Raw genomic sequence first — 22,373 nt, 5'->3', positions numbered from 1 at the left:
GGCTGTGTGGCTGCTACTGTGGGTCTGTCTGTCTGTCTCTGTGTCTGTCTGTCTGTCTGTCAGTCTGTCTTCATCATATGTGTGTAATGTACATCAGTGTGTTTGTGTTTCGGGTGGTGGCTGCTGTTTATGTGTGTTTGCATGCATCCTGCAGCAAGAGAGAGCGCAACACATTATGAAGCAATTTATCCTGTGATAAACGGATCACGAGTGCAATTATCACATTAGATTGCATTCTTGGATCCAGTAATGAGTCCACTCCCTTATGTTCCTGTTTCATAAAAGCTTCTTTTCCTGTCAAAAAAACTTTCAAGAGGATAATGAAGCAGCCTCAGAGACAAAGATGGCACACAAAGTGTTTATCATTCGTGAGAGAGGTTTAAGAGGAGGGTCATTACTGCACAGTTTAAATGAGTGTGCTCATTCCTACCACTGTTGTTTTCATTTCATATACCAGCTTTTTGCTGCTTTTCAACTGTCAGTGGAGCACGCATTATAGATTATGTGGATTCTCTACACTGACTCCTGCTAACTGCACAACTGCCTTATTAATCTGTGTAGTTCACCTTCACATTAAAGTTGTAATCTGAAAGATCTCAGTTTCGTTCTCTTTGGCGCCACCTATGGTGATAAACGGTAACTGCGGCAGCACACTTCCCAGATATCCAGACAGTGCTGCATGTGTGACGTCCACGGTTGGCTCCGGTTGTAACTCTTGATTTTCCTGGCTGACGGTCGCTTTCCTTTTCAGACTGTTTGCTTCATCTGAGCGTCGAGTTTGTTTCTTTTTCTTTGGATTTTCACTTCTTGTTGAAGTTGTATCTGTAGTCATCCATCTTTTCTTTGTTTGTTCAGCCATAGTAGATTACTGTTCACTAGCAACACTTGCAGAGAGCGGAGAAGCAGCCGCTTAGCTCCGCCTACCCTCTCTGGCAGACCAACCACTGCTGGCTGATGGAAAACGCGTCACTAACTGGGCGCCGCTTGTGATTTTTTTCCACAGAGACACCCAGTCTGTAATACTGCAAATGCAAAGGCTTTCATCAGTGGGCCAAAGGCTCAATCAGCATTGTGTTACCTCATTCGGCGATAGATAGAGACTGAACAGACATTTATTTAAATGAAAATCTTCGAGATTATTACTTTAAATTGACCAAAAATAGAACCTACATGTCACCATACTGCTGAGCAAATACCAAGTCAGGTGCTCTGAAATCTAATCCTCTATGTGCTTGTGTGTGAAAGACTGCAATTTGAGAAAAGGCAGATAATACGTTACAAATCAGGAAAAGTTTGCCTATAGGCTTCTACACCCAAAGTGAAGGTAACATGCAGAACTGCAGTTTGTTGGGCTGTTAAGATGTCCCTGTTATTCCATAGGTGCTCAGCTGTACATCTGCTCGTTTGGCTGCAGAGCGTTTGGCCCTCGGGTGTGCAGAAGGTAGAGCTCTGTTGAGAACATCACAAACTCTCTGCTTTCGCCTTCTGTCATCTCTGAAGGTTAAACTTGTGTGTTTTCACAGCTGTTTGCATAGATAAGGAGGGTTATGCAAATTGAAGCTGGACCACCGGCTCTTGTATCTCAGTGAAAAATGACTTCTCATCCTTAATGAAGAGGTAAAAGCCTGTGTATACAAAGATAGAGATCAGGCACAGTGAGGAGTCAGCGAGTACAAATATGAGAGTTGGCTCTATATCATAGACAGAGAAGACTTTGATAGATAGACCCATTGACCAATAAGAAACTAGGAAATGAAGGTGGGTAAAAGGAGGGATGAGAGCAGAGTGAGGCAGGTGAGGGAACCCCTCTCAGTCCGCCTCAATACTTTATTATTTACAGTAAGAGAGAGAGAGAGAGCACGGGCACAGGACTGTGTCAAAACAAAACAACCAACGTGTGATGCAGAGGACAGCGGGCCGACTCCCTCAGTATCACACGGTTTGACCCTCGGCATCACTCAACCATACTGATGTCCTCCAGGAGCTGAGACCCCCCCTCACTGTGCCACACACTGTAGCTGATGTGATGCCATTATTTTGAAGTCGGTGAATTTGAAAACACGACCAACGAGAGGGGACAGTGGACGTCACAAAAATGATGTTGGAGGAGGATGTGAGTGTGTCTGTTTTTGTGCATGATTTGTTCAAGGCAGGAATCCTGCAAGTACTAGTTTACAGGAACTACACATGTGTGTGTGTGTGTGTGTGTGTGTGTGTGTGTGAGATAGTGACCTATCATGCTGCGTTCTCTTTGGGAGAAGAGACAGGCACAGGCTTCAGTGCCACAGTGAGAAGCAGAATGTCATTTTGATTCACTCCGAATGAGACTGATCCTGAGGGTTTTTCACAGGAACACACACACACACGCACACGCACACACACACACACACGCTGGCACAAAGGAGGGGAGCTCTGTCGAAAAGCCTCATTGTAAATCACAGAGATCTCATTCAGACATGAGTCATCCTGTTCTTAACAAGCATACACACACACACACACACGCGCACACACACACACACACACACACACACACACACACCCGCAGCTGTTGATTTGGTGCATCCATTTAATAGAGTCATTCCTATATTTTCCATGGATTATATAAATGCCCGCACTGAAACACACGTGTATTACACACATACACGCAAACACACACTTGTACTGTTTTACAGCACAGAAAAAAAAAATCATACAGAAATAGAATTTGGTTCTTAAATTATTTACACGAATAGGAAGCCAAATTATTACCATGCAGCAAACTAGTGAATGTCTTTCTCCTGCTCAGTCTCAGAGCTGCAGCCTTCATTACATAAGACAGAAGAGCGAACGTGTGGAAGATATTAAACACACGATTGTAAACCGTTCAACTCACCCGTTACAAGGATCAATCTGTTGATTTGCAACTAAAAAATATCGTTTTTCCCTGTTCTCTATACATGCTTCATGATGCTCTCACCAATGCTTTCTACATTCTGCATATTTAAGGGTTACTTTTTGAAACAGTTGTTACTCCTCGATACTGAAGTTATGTCATACACAGCTGGCCATTTTGTCTGTCACAGGACATTTACAACTACCTTAATAACAGATGTGAAACACAAATAACATCCATCCATTATCTTCCGCTTATCCGGGGCCGGGTCACGGCGTCCCTCTCTCCAGCAACGTTTTCCAGCTCCTCCTGGGGGATTCCGAGGCGTTCCCAGGCCAGAAAGGACACATAATCCCTCCAGCGAGCTCTGGGTCTGCAACGGCGTCTCCTCCTAGTTCAACGTGCGCGGAAAAAACCTCCAAAGGGAGGCGCCCAGGAGGCATCCTAATCAGATGCCCGAACCACCTCAGCTGGCTCCTTTTGATGCGAAGGAGTAGCCTCCGGATGTCCGTGCTCCTTACCCTATCTCTAAGGCTGAGCCCAGACACCCTCCGGAGGAAACTAATTTTGGCCGCTTGTATCCAGGATCTCATTCTGTCGGTCACTACCCTCCATGCCCCTCCATGAATCACCACCTTAATGTGTTGGAGGGGTTTGCATGTCCCTGTGAACCTGGGAGCTGTGTTGTTCGGGGCTCTATATTGGTCGGGTCTCCCAAGGCAAATTGGTCCCAGGGGAGGGACCAGACGAAGAGCGGTTCAAAGACCGTTATGAAGAGGCAAACACATATGACAGCTACCTAGCCTGGATCAGGGAGACCTGGGGGGGATGAGTGACGTGGAGCTGCCGCCTTGTGGGCCAACCAACTGCAGGGATAGGCATTGGCGTTGGGTGCGTTGCAAACCAGGCGGCAGGCAAAGGCTGGGGCTTTGGCGTGCTGATTCCCGGCAGCACGGACTGGTTTTTGATACGTGGAACAAATAACATTCAGTTGTTTTATTTTAACCCATAGATACATGCTTATATAACATCCAGTTGCGGTTCGATCCCCAGCTCCCTCACTCCACATGTCGAAGTGTCCCTGGGCAGGAACCCCAAATTGCTCCCGGTATGTGAATGATTACGGATTGACAGTTGGGCACTTTACGTAGCAGCCTGTGCCATCAGTGTGTGAATGTGACCTGTAGTGTAAAAGCAGCTTCAAGTGGTCGCAAGACTGGAAAAGCGCTATATAAGCACAGTCCATTTAACATTTACTTATAAGAGTTTCTGTGAGTGTTTAATATCGCTGTGGGAGGGTTTAGATTACATTAAGTTAAAAGCCCGGTGCGTCTCGTGCAGACACTGAAGGCTCTGAAAATCTGTCTGTATTTGTTGTCTAGTATCTGAGGACAGGCTGAAGTCGCTGCTTGTTTAGCACAAAGATGTAAAGAGTATAGATGATATATTTGGCGTGCCTGCACATGAGCCTATAAATAAGTAGGTGATGGGCAGATAAAATAGGGTGCAAAGGTTAAATAAGCTGCACATTATGGTCAATCTGTAAAATGTTTAGTAGCTGCAGTCAGCAGGGAGGGAAGTCAGAGTTTTCACAGGGACAAAATAAATAAGAAATGCACTCAGGTAATAAATTGGTTTTAAGCATGCACCAGCGCCCCCCATTTCTACTTTCGATGATTTGAATAATTTGTTTTTTCTAAAGATGTTTCCCCGCTACAGGTGTGGAAAATAACGCTGAAATGGGGCCCTTTAGCTCTACCTGTTTGTCACTTGAATGCATCTCAGATGCAGAGAGATGCACAGAGAGACAAAGAGAATCAGCAACACGAAGTAAAGATCCTAAAATGTCTCGTCAAAAAGAGAGACAGAGAGCTTGATAAAGCTGGAAAGCTCCTAATAGGGGAAAGAAGGATTAAAGAGGAGGGCAAGTGTGACGAAAGCTGTATTGACACAGAGGGACAGGCGTAGAAATAGGTAGAGGCATGGAGAAGAAGAGGAGGGAAAAGATGAGAGAAGAGTAAAGACAGAGAGGAGGACCTGACCGTATCCTAAGAAGATTAGACACACAGGAGAGAGGGAAAGAAGGCAGGATGCTGAAGAGAGAGACAGACACAGAGAGAGAAATGCAGGCTGAACCTCCTCAGCAACACGTCGATGGTCTCTCAGTGGATGCTTGAACATTTTAAGGGTAAATAGCCTGCAAGTAACAGCTTTAAAGAACAATCAAATTAATGCTGAGGCTCACTAACAGCATGCCGTCTTTCCTTTCTGCTCAAACGGTTGTGGTGTCAGACTCAGTTAGCGCCCTCCCAACACGATTAGGCAGTGACAGGACCAGCCATCAGCTAGCGCTCTGGAATCAGCTGGGTTTGAGTGAGACGCCTGCTGCTTCATTTCCCGGGGGAGGAAAAGGTCTCGGGTCGGTCTGACAGAGAAGCTGAACCCAAACCAGCGCTGAGTCACGTCACATGTCAGAGCAGATGATGCGGAGCCTGATTGCTTTGATGGGTTTAGGGTGAAGAGTCCAAACGTGTGAGAATGTAACGATGGAGACTGAAGGAGGCTTTGTGTTTTTCGAGCTGCTCTGCTAAGGCTTGTGTTCTCTGCTCTGAGCCGTGCAGAGATGGTGAGAGAGTTCAAACCAGGCACTGTGCAGCAGCATCCTTTGTCCTTTCTCTCCTGTCTCCTGTTTGTTCAGAGCTAAGTCCCAAACAAGTCCTCTCCCATGCTTTTTGTGTCTGTGTTTGTTTATTTTCGCTCTGACTGTGCTGTCTCACTGCTTTCTCTGCGAGTTCATACCAAGCTTCTGTTCTTGGCTTTCGCTTTGCTAGCTCAGAACCTCGGGGCAGGTTCTTTAGTTGTGCTATGGGAGTATTATACACACCGACATACACACACATTTATACACACACAGGCCTGATTGATTTTTCATTGCCTGTCGAGGTATTATGTGTCCCAAAGTGTTTGCGTTTGTTTTTGCTGCGAGGGCAAAATTGGCCATCGTTTGCTCTGTCACACACGGGAATGAAAATAAGAAAAAGGAGAGAAAGAAGGCGAAGGTGGGGGCGACAGCCGGGAAATTGATGTGATATTTAGAGAGCAGGGTTACAGAAATGCAAAGAAAGAACACCCTGACCTAAAGAGGGTTACGATCCTTATTTCAGAGCAGAAAACGAGGAAGACTTTCCACACACTGTTCTGATATTATTTCTCCCCATTTCACTGCGTTACCCCCAGAGAACAGAGATAGGCGAGACTGCAGAGAGGAGCTGGACAGATATAGAGGGATACACAGATTAATGGAAAGGATGGTGTGTGTGAGTGTGTCTTTGTCTGCGGAGGAGGCAGGCATATTGTGAAAACGGATAACAAAGATGTTTAAAGCAATAAAATCTCCTGACAAAAGGAAAGGAAGTGTAAATATAAAGTGTGAGTGTTGCACCAGGACTCTACAGTCAAGATTTTCTTAAAAGTGCACTCAGTATTTCCAGAAGAGTGAGCTTCAGATCACTTTATTTTTCTCTTTTATGTGCTTAGAAATTCAGTTGAATTAAAAATGAAGTCTGTCCCTGAGCACGGCAGGTTCAGGGAGAGGTTATCCGCTGCAATAAGATGAGACGCGATTGTTTGTTCACTCTTCCTTCAGTGTGATTATTTCATGGGCTCAGTGTGCACACGTCATCAGTTTTAAGTGTTAAATAAGAAAAATACTCTGCACGTGTTGATGCATACACGTTTACCATCTCTCACAAGAAGAAGTCAGAAGATAACAAATATCGTGACTTCCTGTTTTTCCTTTTTTTTGTTCTCGAGATTCTTTAAACAATCACCAACCTTTTCGCCGCATGTTTGATTGTGCTTTTCTTGTTTTGGTGTAAGTCATTATAAATGCATCTTTTGGTACAATTAAGGCAGAGTCATGGGTAAGATCAGTGGATATTAGGGCTGCATGATATTGGAAAGTTTACATTGTGATATCTTTTTGTTCTGCGATTTTAAAGAAGACTGTAAATTAGACAGACGCAAAGTGTTTTCATGATTATATGAACAATCAACAATTACACTTTTATTCTTTTTAGTTTATTTGCTTCTAACAAAACAAAACCCATCGTACTTTTGCCACTCTTGGTTCAGACTCTGACACCTGCATGAAAAAGTAGAGAGCACAGTTGGCGCAACTAGTTCTTTATAAAACAAATGCAAATACACTTGTGGGCTGCAGTTGTGTTATGAATACGGTATGTCATCAACCATTGCTAATGATGATCAAATGTATGTTTAATCAGCGCGATCAAACCAGAGACCTGTCAGCACACACAACCTGAGGCGGTGTGTGTGCTGCAGGTGTAGCTGCTAAAAGTAAACAGCACGTCCGCTCCGTGAACGGTCCGTGTATGTAGCCGCAGCATTAACGAGCACCAGGACGAGGTGACGCTGTTAACAGGATTACTGTTACGGCGCAAGGTTGTGTGTGCCGACACGAAGCAGGAGACGTGAGTTTTCGTGCTAGTTTACAGGCAGGTGACACACAGACTCCGCAGCTTAGCGGTCAGAGCTGCACTAATGTGATATCAAACTGACTTTTCCTGTGGATTAGTCATTGAAAACGAGAAACTGGCATGTCTCTGCTTATGAGTTGTGTGACCTTCTTTTTATGTAATTCACACACTTACAACTAACGCTCCATGTAAAAACTAAGTTGGTTGCATTATTATGTTCGCTTCTGCAGTCATGTGTGTGTGTGTTGCATGCCACACACAGACACACTCCCCTCATCGCACTACCAGGGAGCATAAGTTCTGTCAGTGCAAAGTTCATGTGAACAAAAGAGCCAAAGCTCATTGTGTGAAGACAAAAACGAGACAAAAATGAAAGACTTAAGAGGATAGAGGATAGAACGAGAAGAACATAAGCTGCCAGCTTAAGATAGGAAAATGGGAAAAGCTGTAAAAGACTTTTTAACTGCACACACACACACACACACACACACTAATTATATGCATAGTATAAATGTCGTATGTGAATTTGCCTTTTCATGCTTGTTTATAATGCTACAATAATTATCCTTTATGAACTCATTAAGACGGTCTGCGCTGTACTCATGCTGCGTTTTGTGCATCAGTAGATAAGGTGTAATTGTAAACCAGGAGCTCTGTGCAGGTCGCCTTGTAAGATGAGAAGAGAGGAGAGATGCAGAGCGAGAGTGAAGGTGAGCAGCTGTGAATCACACTAATATTAAAGGAAAACAATAGCGAGGCAAAATCTGTTATTCTATTGACATTAGCAGTGTCCTGAAATTGTTAGTGACATTTATAAAAATGAGCCCTACTGCTGCATCCTTCACCCGTTTAAACAGATCTCACAAAAGGTGTCTAGTGGCAGGGAGCTGTATTTACTCTATGCCGTCTGATTAATGACTCATGCAGTCAGATCGCACAAACAGGTTGGCTGGAAAAATGCTTCTCATCTTCATTTCCATTGATGAATTGCTCACTGGCAAAGCAGCGGCTGTGTGACCTCTTAGCTCGCATGATGTGCTGCGAACGAGCTGTGAATGAGTCAGTTATGCAAATACTGAAATGTGTTGTATCAATCTGTCTGGTTCTACCTGTTCGTACCTCTGTGAATGGAAGAAAAGGTGCCAAGCTGTATAAATATAATATGTTGAAAGTAGTCAGCGGTGCAACAACGTGTTCTCAAGGCTGATGTGTGCTGAATATTATTCAGAATGTTGTGGAACAAAATATTAACATGAAAAATGTTTTCTCTTATCTAATTGGATCCCAGTCGGGTTAATTATACAAGTTGGTAATGATAATAAGGTGGAATGAACATGAGCAATGATTGCTAATTCACAAATTAGTATAGTTTTAACTGGCAAAATAACAATTATAATGACTGGATCCTGTCTGAACATCACAACGTGTCTGCGTGGACACACTTGGTCGCGCGACAAAGATAAAAACCAAAAAGAGAAACAAAGTTGTTTAGAACAGGCCAGGTCTCAGGTGTTGGAGAGACATGTTCAGACTCAAAGAGCAGCTCCAGTCATGTTTTAAGACTTAAAAAATGCTCTGCTTGAAATAATAAATAGTATCTGATATGTTATTTCTGCAAAATATGTTTAATTACCTTGTAAAAATCCTCCCGAGGCTTCTCCTCCATCTGCCCTATTAAGAATTTCCAACCGCCCCCTCCATCGTGAAAACAAAACACGCCTCTGCCGTCGTTTAGTAGCAACTTGTTGAAACTCAGCTAGCTTGAAATGTAGTAATTAGTAGTTGCACAAATTAGGGTGACGGTTACAGCTGGCTCGAGCATCGCCAAAGTGGTTGCCATAGGTTACACATAATGATATGCATAGCGTCACCCCGTCCATCAATGGGATTGGCTCCTTAGGTTTGTGACGTCTCAAACCTGCCAATCTGAAAACGTGTTGTTCAGCCTGTCCTTGGTACACTGCGGTTTAAAAGCAGACAGGCCCAGCCATGGAGATGACTGCTCATGTTGGCCCTGATCTGTCTTGTAGCACATGAAGAAGGTTAAACATTGGATTTTACCTGGAGGGGAGCTTTAAAATGTCTTTAATCTGATTCAAAAGTACTGAAAAATGACATTTGATCTGTTAAGGGGACTAAAACTACCAATAAAAGACTTATATAGTTTCTTTTACTTAAACATTAAGGGTTTGTTTTTGATGCGATGAGTAACTGAAAGTCAAACTACTTCAAGTTCGACCACATGTAATCCACATCATGGCATCAATACTGTGTTATATATCTAACGTTACATCATAAAAACATGTCTGTTTCTGATTTGAGACTGATTGGTCTATCTAGCAGTCTTGTTTGATACAGTGTGTGTGTGTGTAGCTGTACATCTCTCCTCAGCTGCAATGCTCCTTAACCTCAGACCTGTTAATACGTGGTTCGAGAGGATTAGCATCATGGTGATCCTGCTCAACTGTGTGACACTGGGCATGTACCAGCCCTGTGAGAACATCGACTGCACCTCGGACCGCTGCCAGATACTGCAGGTAAGATAGATCCCTGTGTGTGTGTGTGAAAACAATAACACGTCAGCGTGCTGATGAAGAGACTGAACAAAATAATCAATTATTTGACACAATCTCAGAGCTCTCTTCTTGTCACTTTTCCTCAAGCTGTGATGCAGACTCACACTGCAGCTTCGATATTTCCCTCCTGAAGGTTTGTATTTTCTCTGCTCTCTGAACGGGGAATTGGGACTCAGCTTGTTGTAATATAGCTCCGTGTGATTATGTCACTTTGTGATGAGAATACAGTTGTGGAGACAAATAACAGGAGTTGGAATTGTGGTTGTGGATGACCTCAGATGCCTCAGATACTTCTGCTGCAGTTTATTGTTTGAATCAATGTCTGAATTTTAACTCTTTCCTGATCAGGGTTTAGATTCATTTCATTGGTCCTTTAGCAAATACAGTTTCCCCTCTAGGATGAGAGTGAATGATCAAACAGTGAAGCAGAATCTATGCCTGCCGTATCACAGGTCACAGGTCATTGTTGGAAAAAGGGAGGTAGTTACAGGTGGAGTTATTACCTCTATGTCAGAGATTATTGCATTGCCTTTTTGTCTTGCAAAGCTGCTAATTATTTCCTTGTGTTTTTGGTTGTAAGCCGTGTCGGGCTGATGTGAGTTATGTGTTACTTCTGTAATCTGCCAGCTGGCGGAGGACTTAGAGTCTACCTCTGGGATTGTAATTGCTTTTCATGGAAGTAAATTTGGCAGACTCAATTTTCAGGTGTGACAAGGACGACCTAATTCTGCCACACGAGCGTTTTGTTGGTAATTTTTAATCTCCATTGACGTTGAAATCTGTAACATGCATTGTTTGTCCCATGTGCTGTTGCTATGTTGACCGATAAAACGTCCGTATCTCTCTTGCCTGCAGCACATTAGGGTGGATTATAATATCAAATTAAACCCCCCAGGCTAAACTGTAATAGGTTTATTTATCTTTCTCGGCATTGTACAGAGATTTCAAATAAGCATTGCAGTGCAGTTTTAAACCTGCTTCACCCTCTTCCTCCTGCTTCCCATACCATCTTTGCTCCCCCCTATGTTCCTGTTACCCCATCCTACACACTCGCTCCCTCCCCCTTCCTCCATCCTCCATCTCTAACAAGCATATTGTCTCCCCAGGTAGCATGAGGGGTCCTGTTCTGGTGGTTGCTAATGGAAACAGGAGGGATTTTGCTGACGGAGCTCAGATTGTTAGAGTGGCCCTCACATGCTTCTCTGGCCCTCTGTGTGACATACAGAACCCGTAACCTCACGTCCTGCAGGAACGAGACAATGTCGGAGCCACAAACAATTGAACATTACCACGAGAACTGTTCTGTTATCTGTATATGGAGTTAAATTGAGATTGAGAGCCTTGGACCTCAGCGACAGATGGAAGGGGTGTGTGTGGTACACCTCGGTCCTGAGCTTAAAATGCAATTATACTTAAAGGAACAGTTTGGGAAACACACCTTTTAGCTTTCTACATAGAGTGACATAAATGATTGAGACCTCCCTCGTGTCTGTGAGGTCAGTTTGAAGCTGGATTCAGCAGCTGGTTAGCTTAGCTTAGCCTGGCACAAAGACAAGAAATAGGGGAAAGCAGGTGGACTGGCTTTGTCCTAAGATAACAGATTCCTGGTGTCTCCTCTGGTTGCCTGGAATTCATAGGAAGTTACTGCACCTGATCAAAATAATTACTGGCACATACCTGTAAAACTATATTTGTCTAAATGAAACATTCAAGATAAAAGATAAGAAAATTGGTGCTCGCTGGGAAACCTCTGCACATAGAAACACGGCCTATTAGTCGAAAGCACTGGGAGTGCCATGGGGATAGGAAGTGTAAGTTGGGTGGTCAAACCCTTTAAAAATGTATAAATCTCGTAAACAGGTAATTTTACAATCACAGCGTTTCATTTGAGTGAATGGGACAATAAATAAATTAACCAAAGTGAAATATTTATGATGCTTAAAACTGTAAAAAACGAGCTGCAGTCCAACACTGAACTGAAAGGCGGTGGAGGTCCTCTCCATGCTGCATGTCTACATTTGCAAAGTCATCTCACGTAAATGGAAAGTTATTATTCGACCTAAAATGGGTTTTTGAAGAACAGGACTCATTCTGGCTTTAAATCAGCACCTGGAACTCCTTTTTAATGGATCTTAAACAGACACGTTGTAGAGCGACTGTGTCAGGCATTCCTTTTCCTTTCCTATTTGTCAGTGAGTGTTAGATGAACATTTGTCCTCATGTTACCTTTGGATCCATGCACTGATTACACTCGTTACTCTCATTCGACACGTTATTTTACTCTAAATGTCTATTACGATCCTGATGACCTACTTATCACGTCGTCTCCTCCTGCCAAATAAGCAGCACAATGACAGCATATGAAGTAGCTTCCACACAGGCTCCTATTTCAAATGATGAAAGGGCCCCATCACAAGACAGCCTGAACCTCTTTACAAATCATGTTGACGATAAAACATGATAGGCTGACTGAAGGGGAAGCCGGCGGTAGTGACAAATAACTATGATGAATTCATTCTCCTTTCATTCAGAGCGGAGCGCGACAGGGATCCGGCTGGTGCAGCCAATGTCGGATTACATGTGAAGCGTGCGGGCTGCATTATTTATCAAAACATCATTTAAACAGCATGTGAGGCTGATCTTCTCATCTTTCCCATTGCAGGTTGCCAGCTCTGTCTGTATGCTGTGTGTGTGTGTGCGTGAATGAGCAGGGATGGAAAACACATGTTGCCTTCATATGCATAACAAGGCACCGTCATGCCCGTATACTATACATGCAGCGAACCAATCGAATGCATCCAAAAAGAATAAGCACGGACGATTCAAATCAAAGCAGCCAAAAAAAGCATCAGGATTGAGAATATATTTTAGCTTCAAGCAAACACGACTGTAGCGATGGCTGGAGATGGAGACAGTAAAGCTGATTCATCTTATGTTACTATGGAAACAGCACTATCCAAGTCCTGCTAGCTAGTAGCTGCCTGCCAGCTGTAGCTAACGTTAGCCCAAGGCCCACAGAACAAGATAGAAAGAGCTTCCTTTCGGTCTGTACGCTAAATTACAATATAAATGCAACTCGTCCAGACAGTCTTTATCTTCATCCTTCTCCCTGTCCTCATTATCCTCCATGTTTGGCATCCCTCCACCACGTTAGCATTGTCGTTGCTTGAATTAGCAGCCTATGAAATGCCTCACTCGCTCATTAGCTTGTTCTTGTTCACAAACACCTGCTTTGAACTGCTAGGCTTGAACCTGTTAGACTTACTTCAGAACATTATCCTGCATTTAGACTTGCAATGATACGATCCAACTTAATCCAATTGCACAACCAGCAAAGGTCAAAGGTCACCATCACTTATGTTGCTGGTACTTTATTACGTGAATGAAAAATATGCTTATTGCTTGTTTTTTATACTTATAAGCTAGTGCATTTTCTCTGTGTCTAAGTATATACACTTTTTAATCCATAACAGTGGAGGAGATGGGGAGCTTAGCCCTGGTAGCCCCTCCCTCCAGCTGCGGAAGACTGTTATAAATCACAAACAGTACGAACAGTCTCTGCACTTGTAGTAAAAGGGAATAAATAGATATTCACCTAATCTCTTGACTCCCGCTATATCTGACTGGACCAAAATACACCCTCTGCTTCTGCCAGTGCTGCCTCATGAATAAATCCCCCAAATTTCACACACCATTAATCTCATTTAATTTGCTCTACAGCTACAAACACTATCTTGTAATTGTTCAACAATGCTTGATGGAAAAAAAAAAATTCCAATTGAAGCATATTACCGCTGGTTGTCCAAATGTACCACATATCAGTGTTCTCTAGACTGATGTGGGTTATAGCTGAGGCTCTAGTTTGTCATTTAACTTCTGCCTGGAACACAGAAAAGGTGATAACCTGGTGATAACTGTTTTCCCATTGCAGCGTTTGTTCAGTTTGTGCTCTGATTTGTTGAGAGCACAAGTCTGTTCTCTGGACTTGCTAACTGTACTTTTTCAGCCTAGAGCAACATTTAGTCGGAAGGCTGTTGTGATTATTTGTTTTTTCCCCCAGTAATTTAAAGTGGTAATCTCAAAGATCTCAGTTTCATTCTCTATGGCGGCACCAATGACTGTATATATAGATGGACGACGCGTCTCCTGCTCTCATTGTACAAAATTTAAGCCAAAATAGCCCCCGTAATTTAAAGTAAATTTGCAAGAAAAAAGAACACTTGGACATAAATAAGCCTGATAAGAACTAACTATAATGACAGAAACCATGTTTGAGAAAAATGTATTTGACGTGTATTTTGATTTTATAGTTTGACTCATGTCCCATCTGTTAACATGGAGGAGGCGGCCTTTAACCTATACTGCAGCCAGTCAGCAGGGGGCGACAGAGAGGGTTTGGCTTCACTTTTAGGGAGCTATCAGGTCGTCCATCTTTTTATACAGTCGATGGACGGCATCTATGGTGATAAACGGTAATTGCGGGAGCACACTTCCCAGATATCCAGACAATGTTGCATGTGTGATGTCCACGGTTGGCTCCGGCTGTAACTCTTGATTTTCCTGCCGATAGATAGTAACTTAACAGACATTTATTTAAATGAAAATCTTTGAGATTATTACTTTAAGCTGCTACTGTATCTGCAGATGTTTGAAGAGCATTTACAGGGCGGGAACATTCCTGCATTTTGGGTCCAAGTCTTTATTCCAAAGTTGGGTTGCTTATTTTGTGCCGTCCTACAATCCAGATGATCCCCGATAAGTCATTAGCATCATCTTTGCATATTTGAATTTTCAGGCCTGAGTGTTCTCTGAAACGACGAGCAGTTGTAGGAATATGCAACAAGGCTCTAACACAGTCACACAGCCCGGGGCAAATCACTAGGAATGAGTTTAGTTCCAGAAATACAATGGGCTGTTTAGCTAGTGATCTGAACATAATAATGTTAGCAGGACATGGCAGAGATATTTGCTCATTGCTCTCTCTCTCTGTTTGACCTGGATCTCCCTCTCTTTCCTCTTCCTGTTCACTTCTTACCTCTCATCATTGTTCAAGTGGGTTGGTTCTCATTGGGCACTGTGTGTTTTATATGGTATAATATAAGTACGCATAAATGTTCTCAGTGCACACATACGCATATTCATCTCTTTAAAGCCAATCAGATGACAATGTTAGCACGAAACAGCTCAACCAGTAGCGCAGAGTGCTTTTGCAGCCCCTGTTAGAGAGCCACACAAACACATTAAGACACATTAGTCTGGAACATCACTTATTCTTTGTGTGCTATTAGATCATCACTCCTGGTGTTTAAAAGGGCAGTCAGGTGGAAAATAACTCATCTGACATGTCCTGTGAGATTTGGGATGAGTGTGCTGTCGAGTTTGAACTTGCCACACTCGAACAGTGTTTGAACGGCCTTTGAAATGTGGAAAATAGTCGGAGGTGTTTGAAGAGAGAGAGGGGATCAGATCCAAATATTTGATCAAGGCTTGAGAAGTTTGCATGTCCTTCAGCCGTTTCATTTTGTGTCTCTGTTTTTTAACACTTTTTGTGTCCTTGGCGTCCATCGTCCAACAACATAAAACATCCAGACAATTTGTCCTCACCAGAGATAACGAGTGCTCCTCATTCGCTAAGAAATGAAAAAGCTTCGACAACATCTTGAGCCTACTTTTTTCTTTGAGCACTCCATATGAAAGAGAAGCCTGCTGGTAAAAGTAAAATGTATGATATGCATCTTCTTCTCACTTTGCCCCATTTTTCTGTCCCCCTGTCTCCCCACAGGCCTTCGATGCATTCATCTACATCTTCTTTGCGTTGGAGATGGTGGTAAAGATGGTGGCTCTTGGGATATTTGGCAGTCGCTGTTACCTGGGAGACACCTGGAACAGGCTGGACTTCTTTATAGTCATGACTGGGTAAGCAACTTAATTATAGTTTTAGCATTAATCCCACTTCTGGTTAAGCTTTTATTTCATGTTATTTACGGAGGATTGATAAGTGAAAAGTGCTCCAGCAGCATTCACTCTTGAAATCGAGGCATTACAGTCCTCAACATGTTTCTGCGGCTCTCATAAACATCAAAGTTTTAATTAAAGTAGTATTAAAGTATTAAAGTTAAAGAGTTTTTTTATCGTCACTAGTGAGGGTTTAGCAAATAAAAAACTTGTCTGACTACATAACACTAAAACCAGCTGAAATGGTCTTCATCTGCCGAGAATAAAATTGCAACACAGAGCAGCTACAGGATTGTGTGATAATCTGTCACATGTGTAAAACATAAAATACTAAACATGACACGCTCATATAAAAGGGGCGGAGTCTGCAGTGTATGACCCATCACACATAGGGACACGTCTGCCGTCAGCTGATCAGCATATTTTACAAACTCAGAGCAAACAAGAGATGAAGACGTTAATCATGACTAAACTCAGCTGCAGCTGCTGAACGCAGGAAGGACGACAGGCTGTGTAAATGTGCAAATCAAGTCCATGACATCACTGCTCCACCGTTAGAGCCCCACTGACTATCATGATGCTCGTGTATTATATTAAATAAATACGTTGCACAGATGTATTTTTGTGGCGTTGACAGACTTAGACTTATTCTCTCAGCCCGGCCGTATCAAACACACTTATAGAGCAAATACAAATAAATATAAAACCACAATTTAAAGCAGTACGAATGCTTTCTTTTATATATTATAAGTACTTCAGGCTTCAGTGTTTTTATCACTCTCTGTTGTAGATGCATATCAGTAAAGCACAATGAATGTCTTTCATGAATATAAATTTCATAAAATCAGACGGTAAAGTGGAAGTGTTTTACCGCTCTCTCTCTCCGTCCTCCTGAATCAAGAGACCTGATTGGTCCGTGGGTGGTGTTTAGTTCAGGATGATCCCTTATCTCGAACATAACCTGCTCCGGAGCAGGTTAGTTGTTCAGCATAAGTTACCATGGTGATATACCCTGTTAAGAAGTGAGCCACCTTCGTAATACTGAAAACCCGGAGTTAACCCTGAGGTTACCTCGAAGTCCTGCTTCGTAGTATACCCCCCCAGTAGCTCTACATACTGTCGTTCCTAAAGGAACAATGGAGGAAGTAGTGTGACATCATTATAGAGCCACAAAACTCCCCATAGTTCGGCCAAACCAAACCTGAACTCTAGCAGTGTCAGATTAGAACGAGCTTTCATCCTGAAATTTGTGATTTGTAATAGTTAATTTGTTTTCACTGACAAACAGTCTTGTTCTTCTGATTGTGAGGTCAATTCAGAAAACATTCATTCTGCAGAGCGATGACAAGCCACATATTTGTTGTGTGAATCTGAGGACTTGTTGGCTCCAGGACGTGTTTCCCTGCTCAGACTGTCACTGTTACCAGACTGTGCTTCCAGCAGAACTGTTTGTTCATGAGTTTTCGGAGCTCTTTATTAAATTCAGAACGAAGATTAATAAAACTGTCAAGTGCCGACAAGTGCAGCATGATTTTCAGTTACTCCAGACATTTTCATATTTTCTCTTTGTGAGTCTGTGTAGCGCTGATGATGCAGGAGGACAGGTCACCAAAACAAGGCATTGAAGAACAACCTGTTAGTCCTTGTTCCTGCATGTTCACAGCTCCTGGTGTAATACGTCAGTGTGACGATAAACAGACCGGACGGAGAGTGCAGGGAACCAAACTATTGATGTGAACAAACGGCGGCACTGCTCTGTCACTCCAAAGTTGTAGAAAACGTGGCTTATCTGGGATCGGTTATTTGGCCTTATATGTACGAGCCAGAATCGCCAGAAGGTATCAAGATGGAAAGTTGAAATCTTGACAACGACTTGACTACAAGCTCGTGCAAGAAGGCGGCCTGAGGTGAATGACGGTGAATGACGATTGGTCGATTTCAGTGAAAGCAAGGTTCTACGTAGAAACCTGCAGCTGTTCTGAACAACCCATTTCAGAGGCGACCTTTTTAAACATGTCATTACGGAAAAACACGGAATTATGCAGTCTTCACTTTTTCACTGTGAACAATAAACACCCAAACATGTGAAACCCATGAAAATATGAGAATATCCATTCAAAAGATACAACCCTCTTTAACTCCACCAGTCTGTCACAGAGCTGCTGGGTGACGGCAGGCCGCTCTTGGAGCAGCTCGGCTTTGTTCGATGGCTTGTGACCATCCATCTTCCTCTTGATCCCAGTCAGGAGGTTTTCAGTGGGGTTCAGATCTGGACTGGGCTGGCCATGACATGAAGAGAGAGGTGCTGACTTAAGGAACATTTGGAGGGGTCTCTTAATGTTTTCCGGAGTTGTATATGGCCTTCATGCTAAGCTACAGTCAAAAATGTACAAGAAGCACTGAAGCATTTCTCTGTCACGTAAAGCCCTAGAGACCTCTTACTGTTAGACTTATTGTACATTCAACATTGTAACAGCTGACATGTGTGGGGTGTCCTCGGAGAACAAAACATAAGGAAACAATTTCTGTTTCGCTCCAACAGAAACGACAATATAACAGACACACGGGCACGCTGCTGTGTTAACGTGTGGGGTATTCACTGGGGTAAATATAAAAACATGCTGTCATTTTTAGATTCCTCCCACATTCATTTTCACCAGTACATTTCTTAAGACTGTAATCTGGGGAGCAGATGGCACGAGTGTTGTTTTGGTGTTTTGGACTTGCACATATGTTCATCTTGGACGTAGGCAGACAGGAAGAAGGACAGAGATGGAGGAATGAAAGGTTGAGACCAGGATTCTAAAAAGGAACGAGAACATACTGTATGGAGTTATATTGTGTAAGTTGTTGCATAAGTCTGTGATGCTAGAAGGATGCCTGTGCACAAAACTAAATCAAGCACACCTGTTATGAAGTTAAAGGAGAGGCTCAGGCATTGGTGATAAAGCAAGTGTGTGTGTGTGTCTGTGTGTGTGTGTGTGTGAGGGAGAGTTAGATAGGAAGAGAGGAGGGTATAATAGCCGACTAAGAAAGGTAGAGCAACAGACTTAGCAGGTAGGTGGAGGGACATTTATCTTCATTTGAGCTGAATCAGTTTTTCCCCAGTGGATGCTCATAGTTTGTGTGGTAAGTGTGTGTGCGTGTGTGTGTGTGTGTTGCACAAACTTAGACACACACACACAGATAACAGTCTGTCAGTTAATGCCTTTTGAGTTTGTTTAATCTGTGTATGTGTGTGTGCGTCTCTGTTTGTATATGCATTTATGTGAAAGCCTCTGCTGTCGTTTTCCTCTTGGCAGCTTCCATTAGATTAGCGTCGAGGCTAATTGCAGAGGGCAGTGCCAAACTTGCCAGGCCAAATCGCAGCTGACAGTCTGCTACGAGCTGCGTGTCTGTTACCCACGGGCACCACCTCTCTCTCTCTCCGTCTCACCCTTATCTCCCTCTCTCTCTTTTCTTTCTTTTTCACATGCTCGGATGAACATCTTCCCTTGTCACCCCACAGTCAGACCCCGTACAGCGCAGGCTTTCACAAGGACATGCTCTGAAGGGAGTTTCTTGAGTTTCCTGCAAAACCCTGCCACACACAAAATGCCATCTTGAGCCTGTTTTATTTTATAAACTGTATATTTTATTTTAGCCTAATCCACTGCAGTGAGACTTATTTTTTCCTGCCAGTCTGGTAGAAATATGTCTCCTCAGCATGCCTCCTTATGTCCACTGAGATTCTGGATCCAGGGATGAAGCACAACCCTTTTTTTTTTTTTACCAGAAGTCAGTCTTTCCACCATGTTTATTCTTATGTATGCCTAAGATAGGTTAAAAAAATCTACCAGGTCAATGAAATGTTGAAAGGCTGACTGGTGTTTTGTATTTATCATGCATTTTAAGAGCCCTAAGTTTCTCCAACATGCCCCACTCTTGAGCAGCTGTTCTGAGGTCTTGCCACAGCTCTGAATTAGATCCCTTGTGACTATTGCATTCAGCCAATAGGCAGTTTGAGGGATACGAGGGGGCATAACATCCTACAGTTTTGTAGAAGACATTGCAAATAGCTGTCCATGTACATTTTAAGATCAGTAGCCTCCGCTTCAAAATATTTAGAGCATGATTGCAGAGAAACATGTTTACCTGTGTGTATCAAACCCGCCCCCATGTGCTTTATATAAATGTGTGTGTGTGTTAAGCTGAGAGTTTGTGTCCTGACAAGTGGAGGGCAGAGAGTCAGCTGCAGTGTTTGACAAATATTAGCAAAATACTTCACATTAAAGAACATTGATAATTGGATTGATTGCAAAGATAGGGGACATCCCCATTAGACGGGCTTCTTTGGAAAACACTGGCTGCAACGGCACAATTGTGCAGTTTGCATCAAAAAGGTCCACTGAAACTACATTTATTACATTTTTATCTAGGCCTCACAGACATTCAGGGGCTTGATGAATGAGCAAATTTATTTACCTTGTCAGGACTTTGCAGTTCAACCCTCAAGTTCACCACCTTTCCTCGTAACTTGCCGTTGTAAGCAGCAATGTCAAAGTCACCATTTCCGTGACGTTATGTGTAGAATCTTCTCTTTCCTTTTGGCATCACAACACTGCATGCTAACACTGCTAATGCTAGCAAATACGCTGATAAGAGTTTTGTTGTTATCGTCTGCTGTTTTCTACTTTTAATCGGTTAATCTTACATAGCTTGCCGTGCACATTCATTTAGTTTACTCTGTCTTAATGCTTTTAAACATCACTCTCATGCCTGCTGGTCGTTATTCTCCCTGTCACGATAGATAACCGATGTCAGAGTGAGAACATTGAATGCTCTCTGTGGCTGTGTAGCTTTATTATTTTACCTTAACAGCTCTGTTCAGATATTCATAGATAGAAGTAACTTCGCTGATTACGTTTTGTGTTCCTGTCCATCCAGCCTTCAGTAGCTCAGCTGTTATACGTAATTAAACAGCAAAAAACAAGACGTCGCTGCAGCGCTGGTTCTTGATTTTAATTATCTTCCTCTGACTTCCTGAAAGTCGAGAATGTTTCTCACTCAGCTGTCTGAAGAGAGAATGTTTTTTATGTAAGCGATGCAGAGACACTCTTTACGCAGAACTTCAACTTTGATGAAGGCATGTTGTTAATTTGACAATAAAGACACAACAGATTTTACATGTCGAGATTCATTTTCATTCATTTTGCTTTTCTGTCATGTTAAAAGTGTGTCTGAACTCTTCTCACTAGGTCTACCGTGGGTTTCCCCTCAGGCTTTGCATTTCATATTGATATAAATAATATGCACACACACACACACACACACACGCACACACACGGTCGTCACATAAAAGCATGAATGAGATGAAGGCGTCACAAGCAAAAAAGGAATGTGAAAAATAGAGAACAATCATAAAAAGGACGCTTCCGGCAGTCCACTAATTACCCTCCCAAACACAGCGGCCTGATTGATGTGCGCAGAAAGACACACTTCTATAGAGCCTACACACTTACACACACATGCATACACACAGTGCGTGTGCACACACACTTACTGTACAAAGACACATGTTTGAAGACGCACACTCATGCAGGCACATCTGTGATCTTCTGTTCTCTCTCTTATTGAATACGCTGTTCTTGCCTGTCCTCCAAATGCAATTGTATTACTAACAAACCAAAACATGTTATCCAGGCAATTCTGATCTTTTTTGGGTGTCATTTACTTAATACTTTATTACTGAATCTGTTAGCTAATAAAAACAGTGTTAAAAATCAGGTTCTGTGCCTGTGTGCTTGGTAAGTGAGGACACAGATTGTTTTTATTGTTTCAGAACTCCTCTTGTGACATTTTGGCCTTCTGTTCAGTCTCTCTGCAGACAGCATGGAATCATTAGAGCTACCACAGATACTGTAATGTTTGAGGCGGGTGGTAATAACACCACTTCTCCCAGTTGGAGAAGCCTGGCCCCAAAAACAACTCTTGTGCTCTTCTCTATACTGTGACATTTCCATCAGGCTGCTTCGTGGCATTTCTGTCCTTTCGACTGCACTGGTTACAGAAAATTGGAAAACTGCGACATGCCTCTAGTTCTCGTGAAGATCTTTCATGTGTGATGCTCCTGGGCTTGACAGTAAGAGTTACAGAATCAGGCTGTTGCTAAAAGTCCAAAAATGATAACGCATTAAAGTTGGATCCAGCTTCCTCACATGCCTCTGCAAATGCTGGTTTTAGATTTTTTCACTACCACCTGAATACATTGTTATTTGTCAGAGCGACTGCCTGTCAGCCGCACCGCAGTTCAAACCCTCGTTACAAAAACTAATCCCACTCAAGTGTGCGCCGGGGTGTTGGTGATTGTGCATGGAAAGAGCTTCACTGTGGGATTAATAAAATACATTATTGTAAATGACATGCTTCGTGAGTCTGTCTGTGTGAGAGACAGTGAGCCCGGCTTGTTTTGATAAAGCCAGTGGATGTGCT

At 42.9% G+C, this 22,373-nt stretch overlaps 1 protein-coding gene across 1 annotated transcript in view; it reads left to right on the top strand.

The window, feature by feature from the left end:
* The window catches only part of LOC138602487 (voltage-dependent T-type calcium channel subunit alpha-1I-like), a 114,151-nt gene that overhangs the window by 27,594 nt on the left and 64,184 nt on the right, over window positions 1–22,373 (top strand). Inside the window, exons 2-3 of the mRNA XM_069673949.1 lie at window positions 9,797–9,908; window positions 15,730–15,863. Coding sequence (XP_069530050.1) covers window positions 9,797–9,908; window positions 15,730–15,863 — 246 coding nt within the window. The remainder of the gene's footprint in view (window positions 1–9,796; window positions 9,909–15,729; window positions 15,864–22,373) is intronic.

The sequence above is a fragment of the Semicossyphus pulcher genome, unplaced genomic scaffold (genome assembly GCF_022749685.1).
Source record: "Semicossyphus pulcher isolate SPU_LCO1_2020_fin unplaced genomic scaffold, fSemPul1.0.p SCAF_23, whole genome shotgun sequence".
NCBI classification, from domain to species: Eukaryota; Metazoa; Chordata; class Actinopteri; order Labriformes; family Labridae; genus Semicossyphus; species Semicossyphus pulcher.
The sequence above is the reverse complement of the archived record's forward strand: the minus strand, read 5'-3'. Positions and strand labels throughout refer to the sequence as shown.